Source organism: Triticum urartu, chromosome 3 (assembly GCF_003073215.2).
Source record: "Triticum urartu cultivar G1812 chromosome 3, Tu2.1, whole genome shotgun sequence".
In the NCBI taxonomy this organism is placed as follows: Eukaryota; Viridiplantae; Streptophyta; class Magnoliopsida; order Poales; family Poaceae; genus Triticum; species Triticum urartu.
Genome location: NC_053024.1, coordinates 118158346 through 118181301, shown reverse-complemented (window position 1 = coordinate 118181301; position 22956 = coordinate 118158346). Strand labels below are relative to the sequence as shown.

At 42.5% G+C, this 22956-nt stretch overlaps 1 protein-coding gene and 1 long non-coding RNA gene across 7 annotated transcripts; one reads left to right on the top strand and one right to left on the bottom strand.

The window, feature by feature from the left end:
- Positions 1-207: 207 nt before the first annotated feature.
- Positions 208-7677, top strand: LOC125543218. 5 transcript variants are annotated; one of them, XR_007298347.1, is made up of 6 exons: positions 208-533; positions 2432-2487; positions 3825-3965; positions 4371-4492; positions 6188-7269; positions 7375-7677. It is a non-coding gene; the product is annotated as an uncharacterized LOC125543218 (long non-coding RNA). The 5 variants fall into 5 exon arrangements; XR_007298348.1 differs by lacking the exon at positions 2432-2487 and having other exon boundaries at positions 214-533; positions 6188-6228; positions 7023-7269; XR_007298346.1 differs by lacking the exon at positions 2432-2487 and having other exon boundaries at positions 209-533; positions 4367-4492.
- LOC125543217 (potassium channel KAT2-like) lies at positions 1035-6065 on the bottom strand. Of its 2 annotated transcripts, none has more exons than XM_048706487.1 (11): positions 5539-6065; positions 5234-5449; positions 4984-5139; positions 4853-4910; positions 4436-4753; positions 3616-3855; positions 3415-3513; positions 3290-3322; positions 3025-3210; positions 2306-2930; positions 1035-1507 (listed from the first exon to the last, which is right to left on the bottom strand). In XM_048706487.1, the coding sequence occupies exons 1-11, from the start codon at positions 5652-5654 to the stop codon at positions 1395-1397; spliced, it is 2160 nt and encodes a 719-aa protein (XP_048562444.1). In that variant the 5' UTR covers positions 5655-6065; the 3' UTR covers positions 1035-1394. The 2 variants fall into 2 exon arrangements, with proteins under 2 accessions (XP_048562444.1, XP_048562445.1); XM_048706488.1 differs by having other exon boundaries at positions 4436-4679; positions 4872-4910.
- Positions 7678-22956: the final 15279 nt, after the last annotated feature.

The window sequence follows — 22956 nt, the reverse complement described above, 5'->3', positions numbered from 1 at the left end:
GTCTTGTGTCCGCGCCGACGCAAATCTAACTTAAAAATGGGCCGGAAATGGGTCGGCAGACAGACGCGCGTCCGTTCGGATCGGCGCGTTGGGCCGATTTTTGTGTCCGCGCCAATTCAAACGGACGCGAGCGTATGAAATGGGTCGCCTCATTGGAGTTGCTCTTAGGAGAAGTAGAAAGATGGCCTACTGCTCGACAGTTGATTTACCATCCAACGGTGGCTGGACACTCAGTTGCTATCCCAAGCAAATCCCATGTGCGCTTTGGGTTATTCGATATGCACGCGGCCGCCGCCGCCGCTCGCCCGCCGTTCGTCCCCAGTAACGGAAGCTTCTAGAAACCTCACCAGCCGCCGCGGATGCGCACCTGCCTTCTCCCGGCGTCCCCCTTCCCAGCGCGCGTTACGGGCGCCAGCCTCCCACACCGCGACGCACTGCACTGGCCGTGAGAGACTGGCAGGCTTGGAACTTCGGATCGCATTGCGCTGCTGGGTGGTCGCTGAGTCCTGGAGTCGCCGCGGCGAACGGATTGTGTAAGTCCCGTTGCGTACGCTTCTTCCTCAAATGGAATTTGTTTCATGAGCTGAGCTTTCAGGCTTCTTATCTCCAGTTCATGAATTTGGTGAGTTGAAGTACAGTAGCTAATTTCGATCTGTGTGATTTACTGTGCATAGTCGTCAAATTTGGTCGTTGAATGATCTCTCACCGCATCTGCTGGTCATGCTGAAACTAGTTTTCTTAGTGCACTAATTAAATACAGTAGCAGTTTTGCAAAGTTGATATAGCTAGCTAGCTGCTGTGAGTGTGATATCTAATGACTTCCAATTTGAACACCCAGAGTTATTATTATCTGCCGAGAAAAATGAAGTAGCTATTCAGTTGCCATAACATGAAATTCCAGTTTTCACTCGTACTAATTTGTTGAAGAATTTGACCATTTTGGATCATTATCATCTAAATAGTTGCAGTCTCAAAGCGCACAAGCTAACAATTAAAAGGTCAGAGTACCTCAGTTAGCTACTGTAGAATTTATGTCTATCATCCATTTTTTTGACTAGTTATCTTGGTGAAACATTCAATATTGCTAATATTTGTTGCCTGAAAGTGATATTCTTCCCTAAAACGACCAATTCAGCGGAGGTCTACCCTCCCCAAACATTTGATCTGCAGAACAGATTTAAAACTGTTTCCATCACATCTTCGTATCTACATTTAGCTAGTCTATAACCGTAACTCCAAGTCTCCCACTGATTCCTGGGTGGCATTTTCTTCATGATTTCACCAAGTCGCTCGATTCCTGTTTGCTGAGATCTAGGCAACTTCCTCAAATGAGAGTCCTACTTCATATACTATGCATTGCTCTTTCCACAGTCTATATTTTTGAGCATCCTTAATCAAACTTCCATAAGAAACAACTGGTCACCATCTCGAATTACTGTTATATCGTCAATTTCAGCAAAATCTTGATTGAACAGCTTCACAGGACAATAACCCGGAAACTTCTCACCTACAGAAAAAATGCAGGATAAGTACATTCACACTAAAAGAAGGATTGCACTGCATGATTAGACTATGCAATGCTGGTTTCTGGCATTAGGAGAGTTGTAACGGGGCCTTCACACTATTATGGTACTACAATTACTGGCTGATTTCAACAGACTTGATCACTGAGCTAAGTCAATTACTGTTCATTTTTAAGGGGGGAAGCAAAGGAACTGAAAATTTCCAAAACTAAAACAGGGCGCAACTAAATCCGGAAAATATTCATGTATGATGCCAACTACAAATGACAGATGCCAGAAGGTTCTGGCTTTAGCTATTTGGGGTTAATACAAACCCTGTGGGGCATTGATTCATCGACTTAGTATATTAAAATCAGAGTTAGCTAGGGCCTGGGCCTGATGCTTTGGGGATATGGGCAACACTTGACGTACTGTGACCAGTTAAACAAAAAATCAGGTGTAGGAGTAGTTAACAAACATAAACTTTACTTGAACAGTTATAAGTTAAGTTTGTAGTGTGATAAAGTTATGTTAGCATAGCTTATCACAATGTAGTGGTTTGCTAACCAATACTGTGTGATAAAGTTATGTTCTGGTCATGATCCCGCATTATACAACTCCTTTCGATTCTCATATAAAATCCAAGTCAGAATAGCGATAGGCTATGAGAAACCTAAGCAACCTCATCTGCACTGACAAGGTGAAGCCCCTATCCATAAAATAGCTGAGAAGCTATAAGAAGCTAAACCCTCCTATACTGGACGTTAATTCTTAATCATGCATCTGAATTATATGATACTTACGAGCTATGCCGAAAAGTTGATCCAGAGATTCTGGTAGATTTATGACTTCTGCATATGGTACTGCTAAGCTTTTGTTCTGTTGTGGATGCATATGAATTGTCACTCTTTTTCTTTCTGAAACCACAGAACCAGCTTCTGTGCGTGTATCAGTGATCTCCTGGAGTTCTCCAGCAACTAAGCATGTAAGCATTTTATCTGTGATTTTTGGCTGCCCTAATATTGTGTCTTGCCGTATGTTTTTGAACCTCTCTCGAGCCCCTCCATATCCTGTCATGCAGTTGTCGGTCGATGTATGTTCATGCTCATCTGCCTTCCATTTGTCCGTAAGCTGACTTGTAGCAACATGATTTTCCATACTTTCACCTTTATCAGGAAAATCAATGTTTGTATTAAAGGAACCCTGTTCCGTAGTACTGTGAATTGCTCCATGTCTGTCTGATTCATTGAGTTCTTTACAACGTTCTTCACTGCAAGCCAGTCTTATTGTTTCTCCTGCTTTTGATTCATTGTTTATGTTGACCTGATTGGATGCAAAACATCCGTTGTACTCTCCAAAGTGTTGATCGAGCGTCTCTTCGCATACTTCCATCGTGTCAGTAGAGAACCTTTGATCCGAGTTCATTTTCTGCCAAATGCACAAGAATACTAATTTCGTTCTATATAAACAACTCAATTATCTAAACATGATGCCATAATTATAAAAAAGCTGGTGAACTCACCTGGTAAAGATTGTTCATTATAATTTCCTTGTCGTGTTTGTTTTCCTGAATAATGTTTTTTAGCACTGTTGTGTTAAGCCTTAATAGTTGTGAAATTCTGGACGTGCGGAATGTAAATGGCTGGGGAATGTTGCAGAGAACTCCTATTTCACCAAATATGTCACCACCTGATAGTAGTTTCTCAACCTGGATTTTGTAATGATACATATCAGATTCTGCATTAACTTGTATCCTTTAAAATACATGATCATGTGTCATCTCTTACCTTTTCTCGCCCATCAATCATTATCCGTTCTTCCTGCCAAACAAAATAGCACAAGTTACACTAGTATGCATGGTTGTAAGAAACTGCAGTATCTTGACAATCATCAATCTTATAGTTGGACTAACCACTGCTCCTGAAACTAATATGTAAACATCTGTAGGCGTTTCATTCTGGAGTATGACAGTTTCTCTTGGTGGGTAGTACTCTGCTTCCATTGTGGTAACCTACATGTAGGCGATAACATATTACCTTCTAAACGTTGATGATATTCAGTGTACACTATTTTACACTTGCTCTACAATAAGTAACTATTTTTGTGTTCATACCAATTGGAGCCTGCAAGTAAAAGAAACACCATGAAAAAGATATATTTTTTCTAGGACAGGGAGGTATAAATGGCACGCTATGCTTGAACGAATTGCCTTGGGGAGACTATCCAATGTTTCCTTCTGTTTCAGCCCTTCTGTCTTATACCTCAGGCAGATATGAGCTAGCATTTCATCCCTAATTTGTTCAGGTAACTGATTCCTTGCAGCAAACCGAGAGGCAGCATGGATGGTATCTCTCTGCAGAGTTGAAGACAGGAAGGTTAGGAGGAATAAAACAGTATATGATACTCTTGAAATAAAGCTCTTGCTTCTATGCATGTGAACACATGTGAGCCGTACACATTCAGGTATATCTACATGCATTTTAATTAGCCAGAGTTTTCATGTGTATCTGAACATGCATGACCTTAAGCCATTAGGAGTCCAGAGCCAGGACATGCTAGTGACATACTCCCTCTGTCCCAAAATAAGTGTCTCAACTTTGTACTAACTTTAGTATAAAGTTGTACTAAGCTTGAGACACTTATTTTGGGACGGAGGGAGTATCTATAAGCATGCTGTGATTTGTTTTTTCAGCCTATCCTGACCTACAGTCTATAAGGTCCATATGTATTACGTGGAACTGGCTCCTCTAACTTCGCTCCTATGAAGTTAGGGAAACAGTACCCTAACTTAGTCTGCACGGTACAAACAAGTTCACATGCTTCTTACTTCCATTTCGGTTTCTTATTCCAATCCTTATGTAAAGCCAGGCAGGAATATCAACAATCACAGAATGACAAAACAAATCTTGAAAGGTATTTGGAAGAGTACGTACAAAGTTCCTGGTACGGCAACTTCCCTGGACAACTAGGTTTGTCATGTTACCAATGAGGTATGCTGTCAATCCCAGGTTAAATAGCATGAAACATATGCAAAATGACATTTCTCTTGGATTCTCCGCATGTAAATCGCCATAACCAGTTGTTGTGAGTGTTGTAATGGACCAATAAATTGCTGTCACATATCGAATCCATAGACTCTCTGATCTGTAGTTTGGTATTGCTGCTCCTATCCAGGTTCTTGATGGATCGGGATATGTATCAGCTATTAAGTAAATGAAACATCCTGAACAATGTATTGCAAAAAGAGTAACCTGCAATGCTCAGTCAAACATGCAGAGTTATGTTTCATTCATCAGGGCAGTAATACATCAATTTGTTTCATACTTGGAGAGGAGAGGATGCAAACTTACAGAAATTAGTTTGGTGCACCTTATCCAGTAGTAGTTCAATCGGATATCCTTTTCAAGCCTAGAGGGGCGATTTACCTTAGTAATTTTCGGTTCTCTTATTTTCAAGTTTCAAATAATAAAACGACACATACCTGGCAAATAAAGCACTGAGGCGTCGGAGACGCCATAATCGAAGCATGTTAAGTGTCCTATAGGCAAGGCCATTTCCATGCTTGTTAAAGAGTAGCCCAAACGGTTGATATGGAATCGTGGAACAGACGTCAAGAATGAACCAGGAAGAGAGATATCTGTGTACAGGCTCATGTCAGTGTTGTTCAAATTGTTAGCTTTGCACATGTGCTTTACCATTAAGAATGACACGGTTGAGGTGCAAGTACCAACCTAGCTGCAATCCTTTTTGGATTATCCACTAGAAGATAAGACTTGTGATCAAGATACGCTAGAAAAAAGGTGAGAACAATATCAATTGCGAAGAAGCTGTTGACAATGTTCTCAACTAGGAAAAGCTTCCATGAGAGATGTCTCAGAAATGCTAGCTCAAACGGGTAGATCCATGCTGAATAAACAACGAGCACAAGCAAGAACGTTTCCCAGATCCTGCAGACTCACAAGAGTGGAAGACTATACTAAGTATTTGTGTACACATACATATATGATGCGAGAGAAAGTAAAGAGTGTGATTTTACCTGTAACGGGAATCATAGGGAGAAATGATGAATTTTCTCAACTTGATAGATTGGTTTGCTCTTGCTCCTAGAGATGGGAGTAGGTCATTGTGGAAGATGTTGCTAATATTATCCATTGTAGTATCTATGAAGCAGGGCGTATCTTACCGTCGATCCTAGTTCCTACAGGCTATTTGGATTATTGAAGAGGATTTTAGTCTTGCCATGCCTTTGAACCTTCATGGATGGTACTATTCTGTGTTGAAGTATTGGTTGTGCAGAATAAATAAGAGTTTGGCTTGGCTCCAAGAAAGAAGAGGATGGAGGAAGCAACGGAAGTGAGATCCTTGATGTGGCCATTAAAAGATAGTGACCTTTTATTTGTTCTTTTTTGTTTCTACATGAAAATAAACAAACAAGTGGTCTGAGTCTACTGTTCATGGTTTTGGTAGGTTCGCTATGAATGGGCTGTAACTGTTTTGGTTTACCATTACCTAGTGTGGTCAGGGTTTAGGAGATGATGTTTGCAGTCCTTTGGAAAGTATTTCTTTTCAGATTTCACAGACAGGTTATGCAGAATTATAGGCATAATTAATTATAAGTAAAAAAATTGGAAGTTCATATGATGAAATATCATTTTCTGTAATTCACCCATTAACTTTGTCTGTAGGGAGGGACTCCATAGTAGTGAAGTGAAATTTTAGTCCCAAGGTAAAAAGAATATGCTTTGCTGCCTGCGTAAAGTCATGATATATGCTACTCCCTCCGATCCGAATTAATTGATGCAACCTCTATACATTGCATCATTTAATTCGGATCGGAGGGAGTACTGATCTTGCCGTGAAGTAATTGGAAGCATTTTACTGGCCTCCGAAATGAAAAACTGGATATAACATTCTAGTTGAAGATAAAGGATTGTTACGATTAATTTCTCGCAAGGGTCCTGGGCTCATTGGAAAATTAAAATCTTGTGCCGCCGCAAAGATTAGTTTACACTATGAGAATAGGGGATTCAATAATATTCTTCTCTTTGGCTGCGTAGCTAACCAGAAATGTTTCCATTTGCTTTTATTTTGTGATGCTGTCAAAGTAACAACTGAAGTGAGCTTAAATGCTGTTACAGCTCTTAGCATCCTCTCCCATGCTCTGCATGTTGGCAGTTATGTTGTATACTTCTTCTGGTCAGTAGATAGGTCTATTCAATATGCCTGGGACCATTTTCTTGGGCAATAATAAAGGCCAGTCACCACTAGTATCATTACTTTCTGATCCTTGAGCAATCTAATCATCTACCAGACATTAAATATTTTTTCTCGTTGATCACAGGTAAAGAACCTTGTGTTATTTGTGTCGCTTCCTATTTCATATATCCTCTTCTGACAATCTAAATAATAAGAATATACTCCCTCTGTACACTAATATAAGACGTTTTAGATCACTACTTTACTACTAGTTAAGTTGAAATAAGCCTTATACACAGTAATACATTATCTCCATGGTTGTAGATGTTTCATGCACCTTTCTTGCGACGCGTGGCTGTTACTGGAAACTTACAACCACTTGAAATTGACCATGTCTTGCTTATTTGCCTTCGCCTGGGAGTATCAAGAAAGAAATATCCTGCTTTCTGGATCCTGTGAGCAAATGTGCAAGTTGCGCGGCTTCAGCTTATCCTGCCTCACAAAGTCACAATCCACTGACTTCCATCACGGGCTTCCTGGGAGCTTTGCATCTTGGTGACATCTGTGCCCGGTACTTTTCAACTTTCATCACGTGTGACTATTTGATGATCACCTTTCTTTCTTATGTCACCCTCAGGTTTTGCTAACATGTGAACTTGCTTTTTATACATATCAGCATCTGGAAATGATTTGGTTTTCCATGCACAGAAGTGCAAATTCGTGGAGAATGGAGATGACTCTGGGATTTTCGGCCCATTTTCGCAGAGTAGTGGCTTCCGTGTTGTTGACCAGCAGGGACCCCTATGTGTAAGAATTTTATAAACCACTGACCGGTTGGATTAGGTTTCAGCTTGTAGATTTTGCATGTGATTTGAGTTTTGCCGTTTTGGAAATGGAAACCGATGTAACTGGTTAATTGCAAGACTGGATTTTCTCTTGAAAAGAAGTACTGAATTGGGCAAAGACTAGTTTTGACTGAGTTGCTCCTGATCTGTTTACTGCATCGTCAGTGTCTTCTTTCTCACTCGAATTACGCAAAACTGGACTGTTTGGTTGATCCATCGCCTGCCATTTACCCCTCAAATTCAGTCGTTTGGTTATACCCGTTTCATCTTCAGGAAGTACTACCTCCGCAGTTTAAATTGAACTGCCAAAACGTTTTATAATTAGGAACAGAGGGAGCATATCATATGGCCTAGGGAGAGGCTTAGACGAAAGAACCCCTCGCCTCAGGCCCCTTAAATGGACGTTTCTTTTTAGTTTTATTACTTTTATTTATATTTCTGAAATATATGCAGATTTTATTTAAATCTTAAAAAAATTAATTGCTCGTTTGAAATATGTTCACGCAGTGCAAAAAGAATGTTCATGCAACTTAAAAAAATGTTGATAGCATTTGAAAAAAAATGTTTGTGACATAAAAAAGGATAACACTTGGAAAAAAATGTCTGTGACATTTAAAAAACTATTTAACAATGTATTTTTTTTGCATAATTCAAGAACATGTTCATATCATTCAGAAAAATGTACATGACATTTCAAAAAAATGCTCATTGTTTCAGAAAAAATGTACGTGACATTTTAAAAAAATGTTTATACAATGTAAAAAATGTTTGTGTAGGTTTTTGAAAATTTAAGTATCGTCCAAAAAATTTATGTGACATTTAAAAGAAATATTCACATGTTTCAAAAATATTCATGATTTTAATAAAAAAAGCATACAATGTAAAAAAAGTTTACATAGTTCAATACAAGAATTACTTGCCATTAAAAAATGATCACATGTATTTGGAAAATGTTTAGCATTTATTTGAAAAAAAGTTCAAAACAAGTATTTGAGAAAAAGTATACATCATATATTTGAAAATTTCAACGTGTATAAAAAATGTTCCACGTGTCTACTATAAATGTAGAATGTGTATTGAAAAAACTAGACATGTGTTAAAAAGAAGGCGCGTGCTACGCGTCGGCCAGCGGATCTTTTTAAAAGATCCGCCGCCTCGCAAGCCGTCCAATCTAGATTGCTCAGCTTAGGACCATCTTTGCAGCAAGAGTCTTGTTTCAGAAACAATAGAGACTATTGCAACAAGAACTTTGTTTGAGAAACATATCAGTGATTATTGCAATAATAGATCTGTTTCGGAAACATTGGTGACGTTGCAAAGCATCTCTATGTATAATCCTTCTTTGCAGCAAGAGCTTTGTTTCAGTAACACCGTTGACCACTGCAACAAGGTCTTTGTTTTGGAAACATGACGCGCAAGGTTGGGACTGATCCAGCAGGGAGGGCTCCTCGACACTGACAGCGGCGACAGAGAGGCCGTGCGCTGCCCCATGCGCCGCTGGAATGACGATCGGGCCTTGCAGATACCAGTCACCGACATCGGGCGGTGGCTCGCCCGACCTAGATGCAGGGGAGCAGCCGGCTGCTCAGCCACGACAAGTGAGGCGGCGAAGGCCAGCCTCGCCGGCGAACGACGGCTATTGAAGCAGGCCGGCGGCGAGGACTGGTGCATGGTGAGTGTCTCTTGCGGTGCTGATTGGGGACGAAAGGATTGAGAGATGGGAATAAGGTACGGCGTTGTTGCAAAAGACACGGTGGTAGGCCACAAAGGACGCGTGGCGCACAATCAAGGAGGCAGACGCGGGCGTGATTATCGGCCGGCTGATGAGCAGCATTTCCCTAAAAAGAAAAGAGAAAAGGTAAATAAATAAAGAAAAAGAAAGAAGAGAAGAAAACCGGTGATGAAACATAGAAACCCCTAAAACATTAGGAGAAATGAAGAAAGACAGAAAAAACCGATAAGAAAAATACAGAGAGAGAGAGAGAAAACTCAAGTCAGGGGCACTACAGTACTGGGCCAGCCCACTCCCTCACGCCCAGAGGCGGGACCGAGTTACGTCTCGCAATGGACGAGAGGTAGCTCTGGCGATATGGCCCAATCCAAGTAGTTGATTGGCCGAACGATCACCATGGGAGCTAGATCAGATCGAAATCACTAATTAAGAAGTACTCCTTGCAAAGAGCACTCCATTTTTCCAGGTCGCGACAAGTGGCGCACATGCAGCGTGCCACTTGTTGCAACCTCGGAGTTTTCCTTTTTTTAGATCCGTTTATTCAAAACGTTTTATCTCTTAAACCGTACGTCCAAATCTCGAACCGTTTTCACCATTGGATTCCTCGCGTCGAGATCTTCAAAACCAGATCCCATGTTGATAGGTTTTGACGAACTTTTTTTTCATGAAAAAACCGGATGAAAAAGACCGGACGAAAAAACCGGACCGGAAGCATGGTTTTTTTCCCTTTCCGAAAGAGGCACGTCCGTGCCTCTCACGAAATCACAACCATGCCTCTCGTGGAAGCAAAACCGTGACTCTCGTGAAAGGAAAAAAAACAGAAAACGCATTTTTTTCCGTTTCCGAGAGGCACGGCCGTGACTCTCGCGAAAGCACAACCGTGCCTCTCGCGAAAGCAAAACCGTGACTCTCGCAAAAGAAAGAAAAAAACAGAAAACGCGTATTTTTTCCCTTTCCGAGAGGCACGGTCGTGACTTTCGCAAAAGCACAACCGTGCCTCTCGCGGAAGTAAAACCGTGACTCTCCCGAAAGAAAAAAAAGAAAAAACGCGTTTTCTTTTTCCCTTTCCGAGAGGCACGGCCGTGACTCTCGCGAAAGTACAATCGTGCCTCTCGCGGAAGCAAAACCGCGACTCTCGCGAAAGAAAAAAAAAACAGAAAACGCGTTTTTTTCGTTTCCGAAAGGCACGGCCGTGACTCTTACTAAAGCATAACCGTGCCTCTCGCGAAAGAAAAACCGTGACTTTCGCGAAAAGAAAAAAACACATTTTTTCACCCAAATTTTTTTTTCGAAAAAACCCGGAAAAAACCGTTTAAAAAGCCGAAAACACGTGCGGAAAAATAAAAAAATAAAATCCGAAGGGAGCATCCAGAGTGCGACACGTGGCAAATAGCTGAGAGCGCGCCAAGTAGCGATGATCGTTGCGAGGCTCCCGAAGGAGCGCTCGTTAACTAGTTGCTCCCAGATCAGATTGCACTGATGTCGTCCTCCTGAACTGCTTCCCACGCCGCTCACCACACCCACCTCGCGGCCTCCCTCACCGCGCCGCTGGGGGGCATGGTCGTGAAAGTCGGCCGCAATGAGACGCACAAATCGGTTTGTACCATTGCCAGGGAGCTTTGCTACATCTACGTGCGACTATGATTTTTTTTAGGGCAAAGCTAAGCTTTATTGATGAGAGTCCACATGATGCGGGATATAAGTCGGATCATAGGGGTTGGCCAACCACGTGGCGTCCCGGACCGAGATTAAGAAAATGCTTAACTAAACTATGAACCTCACTGTTAATGGCTCGACTTTCAAAAATAAAATTACATGCAAAACTAGAAGCTCGGAGTTTGATTTCTGGGATCACCTATCCATAGGGACCCTGGCAACCCTTGTGTATGTCACTCGCCACTTGTTTGCAATATGAGGAGACAACAAAACTTTGAAGAAGAAGATCTTCTGCCAGCGCTAGCGACTCCCTAACTTTATACAGAAGGTAGAATGAGCAAAAAAGCTACACTTTGTACTACTCATGGTATTATAGGTGTAGAGAGAGAGAGAGAGAGAGTGTATGTATGTGTTCATAGTATGTGTGTATATGTGAGCATCTGTGTTGTACTGTGTTGGTAATGATGCTTGCATTTTTCTTGATTTATTTCAGGTTCATCGGTGATATTCGTTTACTGGGAGGAGACGTTCTTGTCGACCACGAAGGCGTCTAGGGCAACTTCATCAATTTCAAAATGTTGTGCCGGCTCATTATATAGAGAGAAGATAGAATGAGTAAGAAATGCTACGCTTCATACTACTCACAATGTTATCGGGGTAGCCGGGTAGGATGTGTGTATGCGTTAATAGAGGAGTGTATGTGCATATATATGAGCATATATTGTACTGTGTTGGCATTGGTGCTCGCTTTTGAATTTATTGCAGGCCCTTGGACAATATTTGTTTAGTGGGAGGAGACGTTCCCCGTCGACTACGATGGCGTCTACGGTGACTTTATCAATTTCAATATGCTATGCCGGCTCGGTATCTCAAAGGTTATCACAAGGGTAAAATGTATGTGCATGTGTTTATGGGGATATGTGTATATACATATATGTGAGCATCTTGTTGTACTTTTTTAAAATAGATAGCAAACAGAAAAAACCAGTAGCGAACGAAATAAAAAGTGAACACATGTCAGCTAGGAAAGTAGTCACGCTATAATACTTCAAATGCTTGGCAGGAGTGCTAGCTTAGTAGATTTAATTCTTATGTGTGTGTGTGTGTGTTTCAATGCTTTATTTTTGCAAAACTTATACTAAAACTTTGTGGGCATCTATGAAATAACTAGCAAATGCATTTGTGCATTGCAATGGGAGAAACAATTCCTAACACGTCCCTAGCGACTCATCCGTGTTACCACTTTTCCTTTTCGCCACCGTCGTTGATGGTGGTCACGTTGTTCACCTATTTCATGATGAACGTGGTCAATCCCAAGGCGATGTGTTGGTCATCACTCTAGTGGCGCTGTTTTTGTGAGCCCCTCTGTGCACCGACTTGTAATTTCGTGGACTTATAATGATAGTGGGCGCCACGCCTGTCTCATTTACAGTTGGTGCATGGATTGTCAAAAGAACTCATACGTTTCAACGTTTACAAAATAAGTAAATGTTTGCTTAGAAATGTTAAAATATGCTATTATTGCTCATGTAGTAATAAAGTTATTACCCATCGAGTATCCTCCAATTCTTTGGATTTGAAATCATTCTTGCATCATGTTGTTGATGCAACAAATACAAAATAAATAAATATGTGCATAGGAAATAAAAACAAATATTTATGGGATAATTAATTATGTGGCCTTAGTTGTGTCCCCTCGGCAGGTTTACCTTTAATTTTCGAAAACACTCGTTCCTGCCCAAACCACTTTGCTCGTCTTATACTTTTGCCCTTTGACTATTTGACTATCACTTTGAAAAAATCATAACAAATTCATAGTAACCCAAAAAAATGTGAATAAGATATCAAAATGTTCAGAAAAACATCACCTATATGTGCATGTCATTTGCATTCATGAAAAAGGTGTTAGAAGGTCCCGATCTCAGTTTGAGATCACATGATCTCAGCATGAACGTAAAATCCAAAAAAATGAAAAAAAAATTCTACCAAACATTGACTAATGTTTTGAGTTCTTGCCAAGTTTCATAAGGGAATGACATTCGTGGAAGTCGGTGCAAAAAATTAAAACAAAGCCGGTGCTCCAAAACGAAAACATTTTGGAGTGCTAATTTTGTTTTTTTGGCCACGACTTCCACGAATGTCATTCCCTGATGAAACTTGGCAAGCACTCAAAACATTGGCCAATGTTTGCCACCAAAAAATTTAAGATTTTTTTCTTCTTTAGTTTTTCAGTTTTTACTGTTCGTGTTGAGATCATATGAGCTCAACCCGAGATGGGGACTTTCCAACACTTTTTCATGAATTCATATCACATGCACACATAAGTGATGTTTTTCTTAACATTTTGATAGCTTATTCGCATTTTTCTGAGTTAGTATGAATTATTTATGAATTTTTAAAAATAACAGTCAAAGGGCAAAAGCATAGGACGAGCAAAGTGGTTTGGGCGGGAACGAGTGTTTTCAGAAACTAGGGGTAAACCTGTCGAGTGTGATCCAACTAGGGGCATAAAATCAATTATCCCAATATTTATACCACTCATATAATTTGTACTTACTGAGTATCTCCAACCTTTTGGATCCGAAATAAACAATGTGTAAATCATTATGGCAAATAATTATAAAATACATAAAATGCACCAAAAATCATTATCTAAATAAACCTAATTTTGGCTCATAAAGTCTGATTCAACCCATTAGGAAAAGGTGCTTGAGCAGTCCTTAAAGAGGGAAGGGTTGCAGGCAGATAACTTGGGCTCGACATTATCAAGATCTAGCCCAATTAGGGCATCTCCAGCCCGCAAATTTTCTCCGGCATCCATCCCGGACAGGGGGACCAGTCCGCGGACACGATGTGTGAGGTGGCCATCCAACACTGTCCGCATACATTTCAATCACTGTTTGAACGAACCGGACGAAATTCATGCAAACACGATGGATTTTATCAAAGTTCGAATAGAAATAACAATAATCATCCATACATAGCATGCAAATAAGTCTAGTGCAATAATAGTTCAAATTCAACAAGATTAACCGGATGTTCAACTAATTTTTCATGAACGGACCATGTCGTCCCACACATACTGTCTCTTCAGCTTCATCCAACAGTGTATGTACCTAAATGGCCATCTCTCTATCGTGTGGTACATAACGGCAGCGCGTACGAGATAGACAATGTGTAGAGCAACATTGAATGAATGAATTAATCAATCAATCAACAAGTTAAACAAGAAGAAGCAAAACTTACGATCTTTTTGGGTGCCGCGCGCAGTGGCCATCTTGCCTCTAGTATATCAACGGCGCCACAAAACTTGGTGACTTTGTTGGGGAACGTAGTAGAAAACAAAAAAATTGGCCTATAAATCTAGTTCCCATGGTCACTATGAATACTATGCATACAAGGTTAGATCCGATCTCACCAACAAATTAAACGAGTTGCGGCGGAAGAAGAGTCCATCGACTCATTCCAGGAATAGTTTCCTCAAACAAGAATCAAACATATGATTCCTATATCAGATTACACACGTATGAGTCCTTTGATTCAGCAGGGCTTTGCCATCCAGAGCTATGCCGTGTCAGAGTAGAAGTAGAGGGAGGAGGAGCCCTTCAAGAAGTGTCGTGGAATTGTCACGGCAGATGTCCTAGCAAAAGGACTTAGTCGTAGGGACATCGCAACTAGGAAGCTTAAAGGAGTTAATCGGGACAAAGGACACAAGAGATTTATACTAGTTCGGGCCCTTACGATGAAGGTAAAAGCCTACGTCTAGTTGTGTTGGAATTGATGGGGTTTCAAAGACCAGGGAGCGAATACGCTTTGCCTGGCTTCGAGTTGTTGTTTCTTGTCCTAAGCCGCCGCCGGGTTGTCCCCTTATATACATGGGTTGACGCCTGGCGGCCTACAGAGTCCCGGCCGACTCATAAAATGTGTCCGGCTCGGTGACTTCTTTTATATGCCTTTATTTACAAGTCTTTCCTTACATACGGCGGTTTACAATATTGGGCCTTAAGCCGCCTCTGGGCTTAGGCCTTCTATAAATCTTAATAAACTATCGCCTTGAATGTTACTGGGCTTCTTTTGTAACCCGCCATTGGGGTTGACCCGGCCCCTCCTGGGCGGGTCTTACCTGGTAGTCATATTCCCAACATTAGGCCCCAAGTTGACTTTGAACTTTGTTCCTTGTCAATCTTCAATACTTAGACGAAATCCATCTTCCTCTCTCTGTAAAAATTCTGTAACCCACCATGACGTCATCTTCTGAAAACACAAAAAACTGTTATGACGTCATCTTCAACGGCTCTTTATCTTTTAATGTATTCCGAGAATCGAGGCGTCCGTTTATTTGGATAATCATTATTTGGGTCTTCCTCGATTTTCGCGTCCGCCTGTTTGCTTATCCCCTTATAAATAGGCACGCCCGATCCTTCTCATTCTTCTCTCTCTTCGTTTTCTTCCTCTCACAACTCCCCCGCTGCTCTAGCTCTGCCACCGTCGCAGAGCACCTCATCTCCGTCGACCTTGGCCGCTGCATCAACCGGAATCAGTCCAGAGAACGGCGGCGACTCTTCGCGGAAGATTTGCAGCTGTAAGTGTTTGCCCTCCTGTTCCTCAGATCCGCATTAGGGTTTCTAGGTTTTCTGCGTGTTCTTCATAGTTCATCTCAGTTTCTTCGTAGTTCTTCCACTGCAGCTTCTTCTTGATCCAAAAAGAACATATACTCGAATGGTAGTTGTTTTGTGCCCATCCTTGATACCAGTAGATTCCTTCTCTTGGTACAAAAAGCCTCATTAGAACTCACGAACCCATCTGTGCTGGATTTTTAGGTCTAGAATATTTTCCATTTCGAACGGCCATTTGATCCAGAATAATATCAAGAAATTATGAAACTTGTTTGTCTCAACACTTAGCCAATTATGTTGCTGGTATTTCTCAAATATCTGTAGTCATGGAGGCTTATGGTGGCGGCTTACTTTTTCCTTTATATGACATTAGCCCTTACGTAAGCCGCCATTACTTATTTGTACCATCATCATTTAACTTCACCATCACCTTTGAATTGAACCGGCACGTTACTTTCTTTTCAGTTCATCTTTTGATCATCATGTCGTCAAAAGCACCGACTGTCTGCATCTGGGTCCCCTCCATAGTAACTGAGGATAACTTGAAGGAATTCTTCACCATAGGATTTTTTCCAGGGAAGAATGTTATGTCTTACCGTGCACCTGACCCAGACGAGGAACGGTCTAACCCAAAAGACAGTGAAGTTATTGTCTTCTCTGACCACATGAATCGGGGTTTTTCACCACCCGGCTCAAAGTTCTTCAGAGATGTTCTTCACTTTTTCAAACTCCACCCTCAAGATCTTGGTCCCAATTCCATACCCAACATCTGCAACTTCCAAGTTCTCTGTGAGGTGTATCTTCAAGAAGAGCCGACTCTGGAACTCTTCACAGAGTATTTTTATCTGAACCGCCAGAACGAGTGTACCAATGGTCCTAGCTTGGAACTTGGTGGAATCTCAATCCAGCGCCGATAGGGCGCCGTCTTTCCCCTAATAGTCTTACCGAGTTGTCCCAAGGATTGGAACCAGACTTGGTTCTATTGCCAAGATACATCTCCAGCAAATGAAAAACCACTGTCGGGTTACCGCGCGGAGCGTCTGGACTCCAAATTTGTTCTCCCTGATAAGCTCACTGCTGCTGAACGCAAGAAGCTTATTCCATCTATAAAGAAGATTAATGCCTTATTGGGGAATGGCTTAACCGGAGTTGACTTGACCCGTTGCTGGGTCTCGTGGTGGGTCATCCCTCTAAGCCGCCGATCCAAATTGATGTATGACTATGACGGAGGCCTAGATGACTCTCTTCGTCACAGCTCCGTTCAACTAACTGAAGAAGATATTGTTTCAAGGTCAACCCTTCTGGTGAACGACAAATATGAAGACTGCAGTAAAGTCGGGTTAAACCCCTTCTGCAAACTTAACCTGGCGCCAGAGGTAAAAAAACCCCGACCTCTTTCTTTTTGTATTTTCCTCAATAGTTTTAAATACCTACATGACCTTTTATCTCGTTTACTTGTTTATAGGCCAAATCTGACTTTTGGAAAGCCAAGTATGACCATGAAGCCGCCAAGAAGGCTAGAGCCGCTGCCATAGCTGCCAAGAAAACGACCCGGAGGTCCAAGAAGAAAAAGAGCACCGCTGAGGACCTGTTAAAGCTTGACGATGATATTGAGTCGGAGGTAGCCCTTGACTCCCTTGGCCAGTTTTTTAATAACCTTACTGACACTGACTATTGCCAGGACGACACGGGGGCCAGTCAGGCCGTAGAAGAAGAGGTAACTATTTCCTCCGACTCAGCCCATTTGCCAAGACAGAAACTTCGATTGGTAACCCGGAAAGTAAGGTTTTCGCACCCTTTAGCTTATTTGGACCCTCATTTTCTTTTGAAAAAGCAGCAACATGAGAGCCGCCGTCAGGCCCGGAACGATGATGAACCGCCTTCCATTGTACAACAAACTCCTCAAAAACGCCAGAATGAGGTCTCTTTTATCTTCATCTTTTGCTTTTATTAATGAGTCTATTCTCTTGCATTACTAACTTTATTTTACCTTTGTAGGAGGTTTCTCGCTCTTCTGGCGACTCATCCCAGACGCAATTTCCGGCCTTCAAGACTGCCCCTGGGTTAGGAAAAAATCATCTTTCCTCTATGTCTTTAAAAAACTGCATCATTGCACTAACTGTCTCATAAAATCTGTCTTAGTGGTCAAGCCAAGCCCAAGAAGGCCAAAGTGGTTAAACCGGCGGAAGACCCGTCAGTTCTTGCACCTGAACCGGCCATGCCAACTTCTCCCCCTCGAACTAAAGCACCAGAAGACCCAGCTGTTGATACTCAATTAGACCCTCCTGAGCCGTCAGCTGATGATACCGTTGTTAACCCCTCTACTGCCAGACCATCCAGTTCAGCTAACCCGCCGTCATCTTTTGATCATGACGTTCTGATCACGGGTAGCCGTTTTGTTGAACCGGGGACTCCCACTGTGTTAGCTCGGCACACTGCTAAACAAGAAGCCTTGGAGAGACAGAAAGTGTGTTTTGACATTTCTCACTACACTCATCTGAATGCTAGTGACATATTGTTCGGCTATCTCAGCCATGTCCACTCCAGCTGTGAGTCAGAAATTGAGATGGTCAAGCAACTGCAGCTGAAATATGAGGTATGTTCTCCGGTTTACTTACACTCTGCCAACCCCCAAGTCTTCAGATGATGAACCTGAATGATCTGGAGACTTTATGATATAGATTGATACTTTCTCTCTAAGTTTTTCAAAAGTCCAACAAAATAGTGTAAACTTCACCTGTAGTCCCCAAGGGCCGGCTCAACTTATCATAAATGAACTGGTACTTAACTTCATAACTACCTTTTACCAATCCTAATAAATATTGCAATCTGGTTTAATCTTGAAAAACTTTCTGAATATCATGCATTAGCACCCAAGTGCCAAGTGCTGTTACTTTGTAAGGCACTTGGGACTTGAAACATATAATAGTCATAAAAATTGCTTTGGCAGACATTAGCCGCCAAGTGTCAAGTGGTATTGCGGTGCATAGTACTGGAGACTTGAATCTTTATAACTTGTAATTTAAGCCTTGACGCACCTGTGTATGTTTTGTAGAACGCCCTATCTGAATTGGGCTCCCAATTAACTAATGCAAAGACCCGGCTGGCGGATCAAGAGGCAGAAATCAAGTCTGCTGATTCTAAACTTCAATTGAGTCTTTCTGAGATGGAAAAATTGAAAACCAGCTTGATTGCCAAAAAGAAAACCTGGGCCGAAGAAAAGACGCTGCTGGTACAACGCGCTGAAAAAGCTGAAGCGGCTCTTGAGGAGGTTACCACGGAGCTTACCGGCTTAAAGAACCGGGTGTCTCAAATGGTTTTTGCCATCTTTGGTAAGCCATCTGTACTGATCTTTTATACCTTCTTTTGACCCGGAATATAAACCGCCTGCTGACCCTTTGTTTAAAAAATATGTGCAGGTCCGCGAAGCAAAAATCTGAGCCAAGATAATGTGACCAAACTGAAGGCGATTTACACCTTAGTAGAGCAGTTGTATACTGGCGCTCAATGAGCACTTGCTGCTATCTCTCCTGCCAACCAAGGACCCAATCGGCTGAGCGATATCTTGAAGAAATTGTCAATCTTACTCGCCAGGTTTCAAGAGGTCAAACGATCCTGTGCCAGAGCCGGAGCCTTGACTGCCCTGAGCCGCTCCAAAGCCTGGGTGCCAGATCTAGACCCGATGGATGTAGCTAGGGGGTACCCTACTGTGAAGGAAGACGGGTCTTTATTTGAGCAGGATGACTTCATTGCCTGCGTGAGGGGAGTTCGACCTCAAGCTACCGTTCTTGGAGATGAGACCAACATTGACAAATATCAGCCGGGTTTTGATTTGGAGAATAAGAAGATGGCGACTCCCTCTTTCAAGGTGACAGATCTTATCCCGCCGGTTCGTCAACATACGTTTGCTCCGGAAGTTGATCCGACTGGCCTGATTGATGATGAAGCAGAGTTCATTGTCGTGAACGGCTTTGACTGGTCCAATCCCAGCTTCCAATCAACAGAAGGAGGTGAACCGGCGAGGGAAGAGTGATAACCATCTTGTGGGCTCTTTAAAGCCTTGTAATAGATTTAGCTTGAAACAACTGCATATTTTGCCTATGCCATCGTGCATAAGATGCCGTGTGTGACTCTTTGCTTCTTGATGTCAAATATATGTGTCACATCTATGGTTATCTATGTAATATTTCAGCTTTGTTCCTGTAGAAAAGGAAAAAACTGGCTTTGTCGGTTTAGCACCGAACAGGTCAGAACACCCGGTACATGACCAATGGTTTTATCATAGTAGAAAGAACAGAAACAGACGTGAAAATAAACAAGGTTGAAACAACCTTTGATTAACGAAAAGACACAGAAAGAACTGTTCATAAATAACAGTCATACCTGTACTTTTTGCATCTGGACCACCGGTTTATATGACCCAGGTGATGAGGTTGATGACCCGGTCCTTTTTTTAGAAGTCAATGCTTCTGTATGCCTGATGACTATCATGCCTTAGCGGCTTATTGTCAAATAAAAAAGCCGGTGAAAAAACTATGCTGATCGTTTAAATTTGAGACAACAAAGACCAGTAAGACAAATAGCAGATTTCAAACAATATAAATTAACTTTGTAACTGGAAATTGGGGGTTTCTGATTCAACAACGATCAGCAAACCAGACCAAAGGGGTTAAGCTAAGATTCGAATACGATCATATAGCCCCTAGTGGCTTTGGCGTTGCGCCGATCAGGAGGGTACTGACAGCTATGTTCCCTTTGGTTTGAATACGACCTATGTTTGAACAGGAAGCCCCCAAATGACCTTGAGAGGTTTTTAACGACCCTGATTCGAATACGATCCAAGTCGGACCCAAAAGGGGTTAAGCTATGATTCGGATACGATCAAGAAGCCCCCTAGTGAGTTTGGCTTTGAGCCGATCAAGAGGGTTACGACAGCTATGTTCTCTTTGGTTCGAATACGACCTATGTTTGAACAGGAAGCCCCCAAGTGATCATGAGGTTTACATCTAGATTCGGATACGATCATAAGCCGGACCAGAAAGGTTAAGCTAAATTCAGATATGATCAGCTCCTTAATAGTCATGAAAATAGTAAGATATATAATCTTTGAAGAGGAAAAGGACAGAGGTCCCGCTTTATTACTTATCATAATATATACAATGTCAAAGTATGTACATGATGAGAGCCGGTGGCTCAGGTGTAGTATGGCCGAAGTTGAGCAATGTTCCACGGCCGGCGGGTCTCCTCCTCCGACTTACGTGAGTCTTTGTGTTCCCAAACGTCGATGAGGTAATATGACCCGTTGTTTAAATTCTTGCTGACCACAAAGGGTCCTTCCCAAGGCGGGGATAGCTTGTGTGCATCTGACAGATCCTGGATGAGCCGGAGCACTAGGTCACCTTATTGGAAAGTTCTGGACTTAACCCGGCGGCTGTGATAGCGGCGCAGGTCCTTTTGATAAATTGCTGATCGAGCCGCCGCCAAGTCTCTCTCCTCATCTAACAAGTCAAGTGCATCCTGTCGAGCTTGTTCGTTATTAGCTTCAATGTAAGCTGCCACGCGAGGCGAGTCATGACGGATGTCACTAGGCAGCACTGCTTCCGCCCCATAAACCATGAAGAAAGGTGTATAACCCATAGACCTGTTAGGAGTGGTGTTGATACTCCATAGTATCGAGGGTAATTCCTCTACCCAACAACCCGGCATCCGTTGTAAGGGAACCATAAGCCGGGGCTTGAGACCTTTTAAGATTTCCTGATTTGCTCTCTCAGCCTGACCATTGGATTGAGGGTGAGCTACAGAAGAAACATCAAGCCGGATATGCTCACGTTGACAAAAATCCTCCATAGCCCCTTGGGATAAATTAGTGCCATTGTCAGTGATAATTCTGTGTGGAAAACCAAAGCGAAAGATCACCTTTTTCATGAACTGAACCGCCGTGGCTGCATCACACTTACTCACTGGCTCTACCTCAACCCATTTTGTGAATTTGTCAACTGCCACTAAAAGATGTGTATTTTTATCCTTAAACCTTTTAAAAGGTCCAACCATGTCAAGCCCCCAGACTGCAAAAGGCCAAGTGATTGGAATCATCCGCAACTCTTGAGCCGGCACATGCGCTCGTCGTGCAAATTTTTGACATCCATCACACCTACTCACCAGATCCTGTGCATCAGCGTGAGCCATCAACTGGTAAAAACCATGACGAAAAGCTTTGGCCACAAGAGACTTTAACCCGGCGTGATGACCACAATCCCCTTCATGGATCTCACGAAGTATTTCTTGGCCTTCTTCAGGAGAAACACACCGCTGAAATGCTCCAGTGACGCTGCGATGGTTTAACTCTCCGTCAGAAATCGTCATTGACTTGGACCGCCGGGTTATCTGTCCGGCCAGGGTCTCATCCTCTGGCAACTCGCCCCGGGTCATGTAAGCCAAGAACGGTACTGTTCAATCTGGAATGACGTGAAGAGCCACCACCAACTGTGCCCCCAGGTCAGGAACGGCCAAACCTTCCTCTGTAGGTAACTTAACAGACAGGTTATGCAAAACATCCAAAAAGGTGTTAGGTGGCACCGGCTTACGCTGAGATCCCAACCGGCTTAAAGCATCGGCCGCTTCATTCTTCCTACGGTCAATGTGTTCCACCTGATAACCCTTAAAATGTCCTGCAACAGCATCGACTTCACGGTGATAAGCCGCCATGAGAGGATCCTTGGAATCCCACTTGCCTAACACCTGTTGGGACACCAAATCTGAATCTCCAAGGCACCGGACCCGGCTCAGGCTCATCTCTTTACCATTCGAAGACCATGGAGCAAGGCTTCATACTCTACTGCGTTGTTAGTACAAGGAAACATTAATCGCAGCATGTAACAAAACTTGTCCCCTCGAGGAGAAGTTAAAACAACTCCAGCCCCCGAGCCTTCCAACTGTCTGGACCCATCAAAATGAATCGTCCAATATGTGTTGTCTGGTTTCTCCTCTGGCATCTGCAACTCTGTCTAGTCATTAATGAAGTCAACCAGCGCTTGAGATTTGATCGCAGTACGTGGCATATACTTTAAACCATGAGACCCAAGTTCAATAGCCCACTTGGCGACTCGTCCTGTGGCTTCTCTATTTTGAATGATGTCTCCTAAAGGAGCAAAGCTAACCACAGTTATTGGGTGACCCTGAAAATAGTGTTTAAGCTTCCGGCTTGCCATGAACACCCCATAAACAAGCTTCTGCCAGTGCAGATATCTTTGTTTAGATTCAATGAGCACCTCACTGACGTAGTAAATCGGCCGTTGGATCGGATGTTCCTTGCCAGCCTCCTTGCACTCTACAACAATGGCCACACTGACCGCACGTGAGTTAGCAGCTACATATAATAATGACGGCTCTTTCTCAACCGGAGCAGCAAG

Excerpts from the sequence above, each read along its gene's own strand:
- LOC125543217 (XM_048706487.1), bottom strand. The coding sequence starts at position 5,654 with ATGGATAATATTAGCAACATCTTCCACAATGACCTACTCCCATCTCTA. Across the intron at positions 4,754-4,852 it reads GGTGCACCAAACTAATTTCT|GTTACTCTTTTTGCAATACA; the intron begins GTAAGTTTGCAT and ends TGAGCATTGCAG. Across the intron at positions 2,931-3,024 it reads TAATGAACAATCTTTACCAG|AAAATGAACTCGGATCAAAG; the intron begins GTGAGTTCACCA and ends TGCATTTGGCAG.